Source organism: Juglans regia, chromosome 8 (assembly GCF_001411555.2).
Source record: "Juglans regia cultivar Chandler chromosome 8, Walnut 2.0, whole genome shotgun sequence".
Taxonomy (NCBI): domain Eukaryota; kingdom Viridiplantae; phylum Streptophyta; class Magnoliopsida; order Fagales; family Juglandaceae; genus Juglans; species Juglans regia.
In genome coordinates, this window is record NC_049908.1 from 12,155,590 (window position 1) to 12,170,387 (window position 14,798).

General features: G+C 35.4%; 1 protein-coding gene across 4 annotated transcripts; it reads right to left on the minus strand.

The window, feature by feature from the left end:
- Nucleotides 1–328: 328 nt before the first annotated feature.
- On the minus strand, nt 329–14,418 carry LOC108997961 (protease Do-like 2, chloroplastic). 4 transcript variants are annotated; one of them, XM_035692928.1, is made up of 22 exons: nt 14,128–14,418; nt 13,177–13,335; nt 13,010–13,060; nt 11,539–11,612; nt 11,263–11,326; nt 10,671–10,715; nt 9,681–9,788; nt 9,112–9,189; nt 8,948–9,014; nt 8,701–8,759; nt 7,243–7,342; nt 5,261–5,340; nt 5,008–5,064; nt 2,721–2,824; nt 2,465–2,552; nt 2,269–2,354; nt 2,134–2,158; nt 1,945–2,016; nt 1,389–1,439; nt 1,247–1,307; nt 853–1,120; nt 329–429 (listed from the first exon to the last, which is right to left on the minus strand). In XM_035692928.1, the coding sequence occupies exons 1-21, from the start codon at nt 14,335–14,337 to the stop codon at nt 870–872; spliced, it is 1,890 nt and encodes a 629-aa protein (XP_035548821.1). In that variant the 5' UTR covers nt 14,338–14,418; the 3' UTR covers nt 329–429; nt 853–869. The 4 variants fall into 4 exon arrangements, with proteins under 4 accessions (XP_035548821.1, XP_035548822.1, XP_035548820.1 ...); XM_035692929.1 differs by lacking the exon at nt 329–429 and having other exon boundaries at nt 709–1,120; nt 13,177–13,332; XM_035692927.1 differs by lacking the exon at nt 329–429 and having other exon boundaries at nt 709–1,120.
- Nucleotides 14,419–14,798: the final 380 nt, after the last annotated feature.

The following is a 14,798-nucleotide window of genomic DNA, read 5'->3' on the forward strand; positions in this document are numbered from 1 at the left end:
GAAAAATTATATTCATCATTTCTACACACCACACATCACACCACATTTTTTTTTCTCTTACTAAACGTGTAATATATAGATTATAAGTAGAAGAATTCAATCAGTTTAAGAAGAATAAAATCAAAAAAAAAAATTTTTTAAAAAAAGTGTGGTGTGTGGTGTGTGATGTGTGGGGATGATGAGTAGCAAAACTCTCTTTTCTTTTGGGTAGCTGCAAATGCTTTTGGCATGACGGTACCAACAATGTGAAATTTGATTTAAAGGCTGTTCCATTAGAAACTTGGTTTAGATCTAATATATCAAACTGATGCATATGGATATATGCAGTTGAGTCGCTTTACCTGTCTGTAGTGATTTGTCCTTATTCCCATATCACTGGGCAGCATGTGCTTTCTCACCCGTAAAGAAGTGCCGATTTATAAAATTAACCTGTGAAAACTAAATTTAATAATCTGACACTGTGAATATAAAAAACTCTTGGGACTTTACTATCTATATTATTAATTTTGATGATTTATCTCATTCTTTAAGTTCCACCCATTAGATTTTAATGAAAATGATAAATTATAATTATGTTTTAAATTGGATGGTTTTAAGCAGCATATGATTTTTTCCAATTAACTTCTTTAAGTAGATGCAACTTCAATTACAATCGGCCTATGTTTTTTCCCTAATCTTTCTAAAGAAAGAATATATTATAATTAATATCTTTGCTAGATTGTAAGAACATGTTTCTTTCTTGTTTTTTTTGTAAGGAAAAATTACATTTTTCACCAATAAACTATTTGCAATTTTCTAATTTTTACCCTAAACTATCACAAGTATGACTGCTATGAGAAAATTGTGATCGACCTCTCAGCGTAAGTTAATTATGTCCAGAGAAGACCATCTATGCCAATTTCCAAATTTGAAACCGGACTCGAACCAATTAAGTCCTGATCTATTGTTGCTTGGTTGTCTCCCCATAAATCTACATATGGCTCCAACAAATCAGAAGATCTTTCCGAGGGAATCCCATAATCTTTGAGAATGCAGGGCAAAGCAGCAGTTGCTGCTTTCCTCTCCAAAGCAGCAATGTAATTGTCTTCAAACTCAAAAACTAGATCTTGGTCCTTGCATGCTGATTAAGGGCAGAGGCATAAGAAAAATGGAAAAATGATTTATGCAAGCCCAAGGGGTGCAAGTCAAGAGATGAGAGTAAAACAAGAAGAATGACAGGAAACAGGCATGGGATGTTAGCACTTACAATCAATAAGGTGTGCTAGGTGATGGATGTTCTTTATTCGAGTTCCATTGAATTTCAAAACCTGCAATTTTCTTCATCTGAGAATATATAGGAAAGTGGCAGTTCATGTCAAAGTTATAAGAGGTGATAATAGATAACTTACTTGCTGACTGCTCATATCCTCGTATCCAATGTTGGCTTCGTTTGCTAAGACCTATGTAAGTAAAAGAAGATAAGCAAAGTGCAACTGTACTACAGACCCAAGTCAACAAGTTTTATATCTGCCAAGCATGGTAATGTAAGCTTGTAATCAAATGTGTATCAAGAGGCTAAAAATATTTTGGGTAAACTCAGTTTGGACATAGAGGCTCTTGGCTTGTCCACCTTGGGTTGGAGTGAAATCTCAACATTCCCTCCTCACCCTTGGGTTTAACCCCCCCTCCCAAAAAAAAAAAATCCATCATGGGTGGGGAAGGTATAATACTGAAAAAATGGCAGTTCAATGCAATGGACTATGATCATTCTCTAACAACATAAAGAAATAATTGCCAAGAAGAAAAGAAATAATCAGAATTAGAACCTCTGCCAGTTCCTAAAGCAAATAAAAGGAAGCACAGAGTCAATAGCATTCAGTAATTCGTGTATGACAGGATTGATTTTCTTGACTAGACTCGTTATTTGAACAACGCCATTGATGAAAAAGGCAGCTTGCAGCTAACCTGTGATAAGATCACAATCCGTTCCCCTTTGAACCTTGCTAAGGAATAACTTGCCTTTGCCAGTAGTTTCAACTAACACAGGAAAGACCAAACAATCAAACTCCAAAACAAAAACCATTCATTTTGGTAAAATATATCTGTTTCAAGTACAATGGTAGTGAAAGGTGTCCTTTACAATTCACAACTCACCCCTATCGAATCTTCACACTCCTCACTGTCAAAAAATAAATACCCCCCTCCCCAAAAGGGATTCGTTAGCAATTAAATTAATATACGTGAAACGGATTTGTGTAACTTGAAAAAAACAAAGGAAGAAAAACATACTCAATCAGTGGTTCCGAAAGTGTGGTAAACACAAAACCAGCAATTATTATATACGAAGGTTGATCTCCATCAACATGATAAGGAACCTTTATGTGAGAGCACAATTAACCAAAATTAATACATCAGGACATGAAAATTATGTGTGACCTAAATGCATTTTATGATTAAATATAGTATCAACGTTGTAAAAGTATACCAAATGCACTCGTGGGTTCAAAACTACATTAACTCCCATCAACTTTCCTGCTCTGATTATTCCAAGTTCTGCTACATCACCAGCAAATCTGTACAAGAGGATCATCGTTGACAAACATCATCATGATTATGGAATCATAGGAAAAATAAGAAACTGCAACAAAGAATCATTATGGATTCCCAGGCTATGAGACTGAAAAAAAAGGAACTGCAGGGCTGAGTTAAATAATTCCATGAGAGAGAATTAGGGCCTTTACTTCTGGCTGACGAGGTAACGAAATGCAATGCGCTCACTTGATCGAAATGGCACTGTCCCTTCACATCCTATATGAATATCATCAAAGCTTACAATGACATCCCCCTGGAAAAGTGCAACTACATATAAAATTCCAAACACATAAAGTATTGAGCATTGTTTGATACAAAATTCTCAAAATAAAAAAGGTTCCCAACTCTAGTAAAATTGCCTTTTTTTTCTTATCAAGGGGAAAGGTTGAAGATTCGAGGAGTGTGAAAACAGTGTCAAAAAATAAATACCATCTTCACACTCCTCGCTATCAAAACTTTGAACATTTACAACAATGTTCAATTGGATCACATATGTAAAAAAAAACAAATATTAAGCATTGTGTTTCGATTGCACGATTATTAGTGTTAGTGAATGGCACTCCTATGGGCTTCTTTAATAGTTCCCGTGGATTGAGACAAGGGGATATGTTATCTCCCTTCCTTTTTGTCATAGTTATAGATGCACTCAGTCAAATGTTGGGGGTTGCAGTTGATGGTGGTTTTTTGGCAGGTTTCTCGGTGGGTGGGTCTTATAATGGATTTGATTAATGTTTCTCACCTTTTGTTTGCAGATGATATGTCACTTTTTTGTGATGTGAATCCAGGTCATGTGCAAACATTGAGAGCACTCTTGCTTTGTTTTGAGGCTGTGTTTGGCCTTACTGTGAATCCTGGAAAATCTAAGATGGTTCTGGTGGGCCCAGTGCGAAATATTAGAAGTTTGGAAAACATTTTGGGGTGCCAGGTATCATCACTGCAAATAAGATATCTTGGGCCCCCTTTGGGGGATGTTTTTAAGGCAAGAGAAGTTTGGGATGGGTTGCTAGAGAAGGCTGGAGGGATGGAAGAAGTTGTACTTGTCAAAAGAGGGTAGAATCACCTTAATCAAAAGCACTCTTCTAATCTCCTACATATTTTCTCTCGTTATTTCTTCTACCAGTTGATGTGGCTAACCGGATTATAAAGATGTTTCGAGACTTCTTGAGGGCAGGTATCAGGGAGGAAGCGATGTTCCATTTGGTTACTGGGGATAAGATTTGTACTCCACTGCCGTGTGGAGGGTTGGGGGTTCGGAAGTTGAGGACCTTCAATAAAACTCTTCTAGGGAAGTGGTTATGGAGGTATCATCAAGAAATTGAGTCTTTGTGGCGGCTGTGATTGATTCCAAATATGGGAGTGCTTGGGGGGTTGGTGCTTTAATGAGATTAGAGGTACATATAGTGTGGGGCTGTGGAAAAATATTAGGAGTTGGGATGAATTTGCCAAACATGTTAGTTTTGCGGTTGGTGATGGTTCTAGGATTAGTTTTTAGCATGATTCTTGGTGCGATGGTAGGGCCCTTTGGTTGCATTTCCAGGTCTTTTTTGTATCACTCGGAATCAGGATGCTTCAGTGGCTGATGTTTTGGACTGCTCAAAGGTTGCTTTCTTTGGCTGGACAGCTTCTCTTGAGAAAATTCTGACCCTGGATAATCTTAGGAAGCATGGATTAATTGTTATGGATTGGTGCTACATGTGTAAACAATGTGGCAAATTGGTGGATCATTTGTTACTTCATTGTGAGATGGCAAGGACATTATGGTATTAGGTTTTTAGTGGGATTGGAGTGGCATGGGTGATGCCTAGGAGGGTAGTAGATCTTTTTGCTTGTTGGAAAGGTCTCGGGGGTAACTCTCAAATTGCAGCTGTTCGGAACACGATCCCTTTATGTTTTGCATGGTGTATCTAGTTCATGAGGAATGACTAGTGTTTTTGAAGATAAGGAACGCTCAGTTGACAAACTTAGATGTTTCTTCTTTAATACCTTATTTTCTTTGGGCTTTGGCCATTGTTTTTAATGGAACTAGTGTCCATGATTTCCTTGTTTCTCTTTCTAGTTCTTGACTTGTAACTAGGTTTCTGCATTTGTATACTTCCTATGTGCTTGGGTTGTGCCTATTTACTTGTCTTAATAAAATGTTCTTACCTATAAAAAAAAACAAGGATAACACACATAGGAGCCATTAATGGGGATAAGATGGATTATAAAGCCCAAGATGAACCAAACTTAAAAGAACTTGAGTAGTCATTTCCCCCTTTTGCTAAAACAGTTCTCAAATCATCCATAAAAATAAGATGAATAGTATCAAAGATTTCATATGTTGTACATATTAAGAAGCCCCACTGATCTAAAGGATCCCACTTCAGTGATTGTTTCAGATTGTGAAAGTGAAACTCAAGTGCATCAAGTTCTGCAAGCTACAAATGGAAACCATACCTCCTTCAAGACATTATTTGCATCAGAAATGGGTTCAATTCTCCGTACCAGTACCCCCTACAAAAGCAGAGTATTATGAGGAATCTGAGAAACCTAAACTAATAAGCAGATAATGGGCTAACTAAATGCAGATAAGGATAAAATATTGTGTTTGCGGTATCCATAGCAGTTGATATATCTGCAAACATTTATAGATCCTTATATCACTCCAACTGATTCAAAACAACCTTCTAAACAACGTAAAGAAGCATACCTCATTAGACTGTACTTTTAAGCACGCACGTAGGGCCGGATTCTCTAACTTTTGCCAAAATATGCCAAGGCTAGGAAAACCTGGAAGATATTATATTTATTTGATCGGCATATTTATGTCAAATGATATGAGTGGGCTAAATCACTTGATCTAAGTAATAATAACCACAACTAAGTGGTGATATTTTTATATAATATGATAGGGAGTAAAAGTAATAGGAAATCAAAATAATGACAGCAAGCATTACATGTGGCTCATAGCTTTTGAGAGGCATTCATGCTACTAAGATCTATTACCTCCATAACTCCTTTTATTGGCCATTAAGTCATAATCCAGCCACATTTATCTTTGCGTCTAACTCAATCAAGAGTTTGTGTGGGTAATCACAAGCAAACACAAAAATCCACAGACGTATAGGTCAGCTTATATGAAAAAAGCATCTTTACCAGAAAGAGACAAAGGAAAGAAAAAATAGAGCAAACAAAAAACAGACAACTATAGAGAAGAATAATCTAAACTTGACCCACTGAAGAAAGCAGTAGAAGAAGAGAAGCCACTGAAGAGATTAATGGCTTGTTTGGGAGGAGGGAATGGAGTGGAACAAAGAGTTTTTTAGAATATTCTATTCTTTCCTTTGTTTTTAAGTTAATTAGCAATGAGTGGAAAAGGCATTCCCTCATTCAAAATTTGAATTTAATTAAGAAGGAATGGAATGGGTAGAAGGGTATACCCATTCCCTCCATTTTCCTCATAATCTCACTTTTTTATTTCCTCAGAAATTGGGAGGAATGGCCCATGGGAGGGAATGGAATAAGAAAAAATGGAAATTGGCCAAAGCCCCTATAATACACCTTATATTTTTTTTTAAATATTAAACTACCCTCTGTTAGTTTCACCCATAGATTCTCTTTCATTTTTTCTCCTCATTCTTTGTCTCTCTATCTATCCCTTTTATTACATTCTTCTTTTGGAAAGATGATGAGTAGAGAAAATAATCGAAATGGATCCATAGTAACTTTTATTAAGTGCAAAATTGTCGCATGTTGATATAACTATAAAGTGAAAATTACCTATCAAAACAATTATGAGTGAAACTTACATTTGAAAGTCCATCTCTATAATTATCAATGAAAATGATATTTGAAAGTTCATCTCAATAAAGTACAACTTATAAAAAATTGAAAAATAAAATTTAAGAAAGGGCACAATGGTGATGTTGTTAGGAAATATTCATCTCCATTTAGCTTTATAATACTTTTAAACAAGCTTATTTACTTAAATTCCTTTCCATTCCCTTCTTTTAAAAACATCCAGACAAGATAGATTCTATTTATTCCATTTCATTATATTCCATTCATATTCTTTCAATTTTTTTATGTTCCATTCCTTTCTAAACCCCCAAACAAAGCCTAAAGAAAGAGGAGGAGTAGAAGAAGCAATGGAAGTTTTCATACCATTTCGATTGGGGTATAAAAGATGCTTAGATAGACTAAGAAATGTCCTAGTACAGGAAGGACTCTTATTTAAACTAAATTCTAAGGAGAGAATCTCAGATAAAACTCCTAATCTTAACTTGAATCTGACTGAACCATCCTAATTGGACTCTACCTAGTCAAAATAAAAAACTCTTAAATAAAAGATAAAATCAAATCTTAATAACCTCAAAAAACTAAAAATCCAACTTTTTTTTATCCATTTATCCCACATCACATTTAGTTCTTCAGTCTTTACTTTCTAGAATTTCTTTTTAAGGCACATGATCTAAACGTGAGTTTAATGGTTTGGGACTGGAAACAAATTTAAGGACATAATCTCATATATGTAAATTGGAACTTTCTATACCATACATTGATGAATCACACAGGACCTAAACCAACTACCATTTCTTATTGAAATCCAACATGACTACAAATAAATAGATCTTGAAGAAGAAAGAACCCCAAAAAAGCTCCATATAAAGATGATCAAGAGGAGTTTCTCACCAGTGTATTTCCCATTCCTTTCATAGTCCTTAAGAAAATGAGAAACAACTGTAGTTGGAATCACATATCCAATATTCTCAGCTGCTTCAGATCTGTAAACCTGAAGGAAGTGTCTCATAAAAGCATAATAGACCAAGATCGGTCAACTAAGAAAGTGATGTCACATAGCAAGTGCAATTTGTTCAAGTGGACAATATTACATCTAAATAAAGGTAATATATTCGAATAATTTATAACCAATTAAACACTAATACAATGTCATAACTGAGTACCTAGGGTTTGAGTTTTAGAAGTTGGGGTGTTTCTAATTTTCTGGTTTGTTTATAATTTGTAAATTTTTAGTTATAGCCACTCTTTGACGGATTTAAGGTGTTAATTGATAAATTAAATGCGGATCTGTCATATATATGGAAAGTAGAAGTCTTTTCTGAATGGAATGGAAAATGCAAGTGTTAAACCAAGGAAACCAGATATGATTTCATTTAGGAAGATGGTATAGAAAGAATTTAATATTAGTAAGGACTACGAATGTTTTTCTTCCTAGGTTGCGAAGAGAGTGTTGATAGTTTCCAATTTTAAGAAGAAAGGTAAGTAGATATGATCATATTCTCATTTCTTCAAAAATATCAATTCAATTTTTTTTTTCCTGAAAATCACTTCAATTATTATGATATATCGTAGCCTTCCTTCATGCATCCAATACCATGTAAAAAAACTTAAATGCAATTGATTTTATGTGCATGCTTCCGTTATGTGATATGTAATGAAAATGTCATAAATATTTATGATACGTGATGAAAAGGAAAGAAAGGAAAAGAAAAAGAAGTGACTGTATGAGTGCATGAAAAGGTTTTGAAATGTTTTCTTGGCCTTGTGATTGATGAGCGATGATACCAGAGCTAGAGGGGCAGGGCCAGATGCGGTTCCACCCAAGGCCAAAGAATGGAACTGGGATCCTTGTGATCACCAACCCTTGCACACAAGGCACAATTGTGTGTTGGCCACCTAAGAGATTAAAGAAAATGGGTTTATGATATGTGTATACATGCTTAAATGTATTTAAAAGTATTTTCAATGCTAAAACCAGATTAAAAATCCTTATACTAAGTATTCAACTCAATTTTGTTTTTATGTTTTCAAATATCCCTAGTGATGATGATGATGATGAGTTTGCAAACCAAAACCAGTGACAGAGACCAGAACCTAGCCAAGCTTTAGTAAGTGTTCAACACAGTTTTTAGGCTATATTAGTGATTTCATGACTTCGCTAAGGATTTCTTTTAGTTTTATTTGTTTGATGCCTTAATTTTATGATTGGTAAGATTTTAAAGTATGTTTGTGGTTTTATTATTTATGGGTTTCTTATACCTGGGCTACTTAATGTATGATGCAGCATTCTTGACCCTATCAGAAAGGGGTATTACATACAATAACTTCAATGATCCACCATAGATTTACCTGAAATGCTACTCCAATGCACTCCCCTTGTTCATTGAATGCAGGGCCACCACTATTACCTACAATCTAGCAAGTATAATGAGTTGCTATCACAAAGAAATCATGCTTGTACCTACCAAATAGAAAATTACTACTTAAGAGGAAAAAGGGTTCTTGTAATTTTGAGCAGTTGAACACAAATTCCTTCCAAAGAGAAAATTGCATCAATTGAAGAAGTTTCAACTTGAATTTTTTTCTAAATACCAACCAGGATTTATTGCCGCATCAATTTGAATTCCTAACAAATCAGATGACCCATGAGCATATGATGTAACCTGATGATAGAGTTTGGTAAGAAATTTGGTACTCTCTATTCGTTGATGGCAATTTGGGATAGACATAACCAACGGCATCAAAATGACTAGAAGAAACCTCTATACGTGATACAACTCCTTTTGTCACAGATATGGTGTCCCCTCCGAGGGGGTATCCTACAACAGTTACTGCATCCTGTCAATTGAGAAAGCATCACAAAGAACAACTTAAGATTTGCTTTGAAGAGATGTTTACATCACACACAGAGAACTATCAGATCAAATGGTACAGAAACTGACTCTGACAAATAACCAGAATAAGAAAAATGGAACTGTACTCAACCCCCTAACATGGATGTCAAGTTTGGATTAGGTGGACAGATATACCTATAATACATGCAACATATAAATTCCTGAGTTTCAGAGTCACAAAGTATATGTAAATTTTTAAAATTTTAATCATGCAGTAAAAACACGGTTGTTTGTTCGATTGTTTACAGGAATCATTTTTCAATTAAGGTGAAAAACTCAACCCAGGGTGTGTCAATTGTTGAAAGCTTTTTAATTGAGAAAATCTTAATTCCTTAGCTATGAGTATACACTTCTTCCAGGTCATCTATCACACCGGAAGAAATAAAGAAAAGTACAAATGACAGCATGCCTCTAATGAAATGTGGTAATTTATACCTGAAGACATGGCAAGCGCCCAAAATTGAGTGATTCTGCTCCTTCCCAAAACTCCTTGCTTTCTACCGAAAGCAAAGCTATATCACAATCAACGCCCCTGGCTAGAACCTATCCATAATGTCACCACAAAGAAAATAAACTAAACTGTAGCATCTTATCAAAGTTGCATAAGCTTATACCATCTTAAACAGACAACTTTGAGGACATAGTGAGTAAAATTAACAGTTATGCAGTTAAAAGTATCTTACAATGATTTCTTATGCGACTTTTCTACTCCATAGCATCAAAATCTGCTAACAGGTAGCTCAGCCATAAACAAATACCTCATGTCCTTAAAGACAATGTTCACTAGGGATCTTTCTATCCCATCTCAATAGTTGCTTACTTTTAGCATTCAACTTTCACATTTTCTTTTGACAAGTAATCTTAATATGAGTGCTCTTGATTTTATACCGTTTCCTTTAAATCAACCATATAATTTTAAGAACCAAAATCCTTTCGACAAACTTGTAGCAGAGCAACCTTTACAACCAAACCACTGATACTCACATCCATGGAATCGACTCAATTAAATTAATATAACTATAGGATTCTTAACCGCACAAGATATGCTATGTAATTAGGAAAAATTACATTTTACACCTTAAATAACTGCTGCTTTTGCATTATGACCACCAAACTATCAAAGTCATCGCAATACCCCCAAACTACCATTCCTTTTTACCCCAACATAAAGATTGCACTACATCACCTCTTTTTTGTCGCTCATAATATTCAGTTCCTAAAAAGAAGGAAAATTGCAATTTGTTCTTCAAATATGGAGATTAATTCAATTTTGATAGTTTGGTGGTCATATTGCAAAAGAAGTGATAGTTTGAGGGGGTAAAATATGACTTTCCCATGTACATATAATCAAGAAACATCCCAAGTGTCATGATTTTTCAAGAGTATACTCAAAAGGCATTGTGGTAATTTATGTAGGAACAATACCTTAGCCACATATTTTGTATCATCTCCTCTTTTCTTAACTTTGACCTGAAATCATTGAAATGACAAATACAGACAATTGTTCAAAACATACTCAGAAGATAAAATATATATATCTGATCAAAATTAACACTAACTCTAAATATGTTACATTTAAGAGAACGGGGTTTGTGAATCCCTCTCCCCGTTCCTGAATGAAAATATTTCATTGAAATTATCTAGGCGACACTCAGGAAATTGGGGCTCCGTACACAAGTTGTTGCATCCATTGTTTTAATGTACATTTTGAGAATTTTAGACCAAGTGATTTATATACAACTGGTTTCATGGTTATCATAGTGTTTATACATCAAACCCCTAGGGGTTGGCTCAAGTGGTAAAGGCGTTGGTCTTGGTGGTATGCTCCCTCCAGGTCTAAGGTTCGAATCCTCTTGGGTGGAAACAATTTTTACAGGCCATCAGACTGAGGGAACTTTCCCTTGAATTACCAAAGATGCACTTGTAGGAAACTCCTTGCCCAGGGCCATTGAGACTTTGTTCTCAGACATCTGATGCCAATAAAAAAAAAAATAGTGTTTTGACATCTTAGTATTACCTGTGTATCATGTTCAACACAATGTGCATTTGTCAAAAGTTTCCCATCCCCAATTATAAAAGCACTGCATAAAAGACAAAGAAATAGAGAATAATTTCTAAAAAAATGTTATATGAATTAATAAGCAACAATCGTTAATTAGAGGTACAATGGATGAACTACAATACTTGAATAAAATTAAGTAATAAGCTTCAACTCATTAAAAAAAAAAATTAAATGAAAGTGCACTTTTCCACATTCTTCAAGAACAATTGATTGCTAAATTACAAAACTTGCCTTCCAGTGCTTGTATATTGTCTTTGCTTTTGCCAAGGAAGGGAATAATCTGGGGTAGTATGGGTGCAATAAACCTAGCCAACAATTAGAACATCTGATTAATACAGAAGAAAAACCACAAAGCAAGGAACATACTGAAACCTGACATGTAAAGTTTACAACTCATGATTGATGAACTTACATTGATAATAAATTGAGTGCAAAGCAAAACAAATAGTTTGTCTACATGGAGAGGGTTTCTGACATCCATTAATGGTGACTTGAATAATTACAACCTTAACTACAATGCCTCACGTTTATGGAAGGGTGGTGATGAGAGCTTGGTGAATGAGATCCCACATTATTTGGGAGAGAAATTCTTGACCTTTATAATGATTCAAAGGGGCTCCAATTATAATTTTGATTAGTCATCTTAGAATATAAATTCAGATGTGACTTGAATTTTCCTTGGGTCATTACAAGTGATATTAGAGTTACTACCAACCAAAAAAAAGCGGGATTCGAGCTATGTGAAGTCTTGAGTAGTACCACAAGAGAATGGCCTGATGATGAAGTTGGGGATTTGAATGGTGGAGATTGTAACACAACACACTCGTGGGAGAAGGATGAATGAGATAGTTTCGGACCTCTACAGTAATTCCAAGAAGCTTCAATTGTAACATTAACTAGTCCTTTTAAAAAATGAAAGCCTAAATATAGCTTAGGCTTTCCTTAGATGGTTACAGTAGCCCTTCAACCCCTGTTGCAAAGGATATGCAAGTGGTTATATATGAGGGCCAATTCTAAAGCTCAATCAATTCCACTAGAAAATAGCATAGGACAAATCCTGAGGACATGTGATACCCCATTCTGATAAGTGAGGGTAGGTGGTGTATGAGATCTCACATTGCTTGGGAAGGAGAAGTTCTTACTCTTTATAATGTTCCAATGGGGCTCCAATTGAATCATTGACTGGTCCTTTTAGAGTATAGGTTATATGGTTTGGGCCTTCCATTGGGGCGTTACAAGACATCATAGAACTTTTTAAATCAGAATGAGCATTGCACTATGTGTGTTATACGGCTCCTAAGACCTCAAAAAAAGTGTTGATAACTTGATTGATTATCTTGTATAGGAAAGTGTAGAAAAAAATTGGTTATACTACATAATTCATTGTACTTATCATACGTTACTTGGGCTATGCGTTCTGCACTTTTTAATAAAATATTCCATTATTTATAAAAAAAAAATGAACTTATCATAAGTCAAGGGACACCAGATCAGGTTATTATGATGCAAGATATAAACTAAAGTCCAAACTGGCTGAAGCATCCGCGTGAAATTTGCATCAAAGCTTACATGTCATGAAGAAGGAAGTTAGGACCACACATGTGGACCACCATACATGAGATGTTTAAGAAAGGCATGATTTCCTGTTCTATTAACACTTAGCAGAGTTCATGAGTTCAAAACAACAATAAAAAAGTTATACCTTCACAACAGCATTAAGAAAAGCTGAATTTTGAAGATTCTCTGGTTCAACCTGAAATGTATGCAATCAGCTCGCATGACAAAAGAATGAAAGGAGACAACCTAGGAATCTTGTAGCCAAGAAGTAACTATCAATTCCCAATAAGAACCAAATGCTAAAGATTGTACCTGCTGCCTTATATCAAAATGGATGTCCTTCTTGTCTTTTCTTTGCATGCCAAATGATTTAACAGATGTTGATTGAGCACGCCCAATATCCTCTCTTCCACCATTTCCATCAGCATATAAGTTAGGCCTGCCATCCTTTGATCTTCCTGGAATATTCTTCTGGGGAACAGCTTCTTTCAGCACGAATAGTAATCCAACAATGAAAACAGAAAAAGAAGGGCTTCCAACTAATACACAAAAATGTAGATCATGACAGAGAAAGGCACTAAGGCGGCGATTGCACCAATTATTCTCCAACCAACCTTTTTCCAACCAACCTTGGATTCTGACCACTTGAATCCATATTTGAACTTAAACTCTATTTTGTTTTCGTCCTAGTATTCTCCTTGTCCTGTACTTTTTTTCTTCTAACTAAAGGTTAGGAATGCCGCAAACGTGCCATCGTCAATGGGTTAGTATTTCTAACTTCAATTACCACTAACATCATATTACAAATATATATTTTAAGTAACAAGTATTTCTCTTTAGTTGTGTCGATATATGAATTTATATAAACACCCAACTAACCACATATCTACACTCTGATGAATCTGATACGTGCCCTTTACACTTATAAAATCTTCGCAGACATCACTAAATACAATGTAATAATAGTGAAAATGTTGGCATGTCATAGAAAACTATATACCCAGTGGATGAACCAGAATTTATAGACTCTCAAACATACACATAATTCACGCATCACTTTAAGCATGCCAAGACAATTTTTTACTACGTTGACAGTTTTATAAAATCTTATCACGGATTAACTTCAAATTGTCTCATTATACAAGGTCCAAATGCAGCTACAAGCACTAATATCAAAGAAAACTGAAAAACTAAAATGAATATACATAGGGGTGTGTACATTGGATCGGAGAGAGAGAAACCGGAGAGAGAGTTAACATTAACCTCTCCGCTGGATTTACTGGAGGACGATGAGGAGGAGGAGGAGCCTCTTTGAGGATTTGAAGGTCTGCTCCTGTGATTGGAGGCTTTGGGAGTGATAGAGCCATTGGATATCTGCAAAGTGGCGGAGCGGGGTTGGGAGGTAAGAGAGGAACGGAATGTAAGGGTAGAAGTGAACAGGGAGAGGCCGCAGCTCGTGACTGCAACCGCCATTCGTACTTCGTATCACAATTATAAGCTTTGGGTTGGAGTTGCAGTTTTGATTTTTTGAGCTGACTTTTTCCCTCTTATCCTCTCTCTCTCTCTCTCTCTCTCTCTCTCTCTCTCTCTTCGCTTCGAGAAAATGGATTGGATTAGGTACATTGTTTAAAGTTTTCTGCCTTTTGGGCCAATTAATTGGGTTTTATACGTATTTTCACGTAGAGCCCATTTGTTCTCAAGCACCATTCATCCGAATCTAGATCCGTATATGTGGAGAATACGGATTCAGATTCAGATTCGAATATCCGCATTCGACTGTAGATTCAAATCAGAATATGCATTTAAATTCCAATATCCGGGTAATTAGGTCTCGTTCGTTTTCACGACTCATCTCATTTTATTTTATTTAATTATTATAATTTTTTAAATTCTCATACAAAATAAGATAAACAATTCAATTTTTTCAAATCTTG

Bases quoted from the DNA above. Each gene is read 5' to 3' on its own strand.
- LOC108997961 (XM_035692928.1), bottom strand. From the start codon at position 14,337: ATGGCGGTTGCAGTCACGAGCTGCGGCCTCTCCCTGTTCACTTCTACC. The intron at 2,553-2,720 runs GTAAAGGCCCTA...CCTCTTGTACAG, and splicing joins CGTTACCTCGTCAGCCAGAA to ATTTGCTGGTGATGTAGCAG. The intron at 1,440-1,944 runs GTTAGCTGCAAG...TTACTTACATAG, and splicing joins GGATTGTGATCTTATCACAG to GTCTTAGCAAACGAAGCCAA.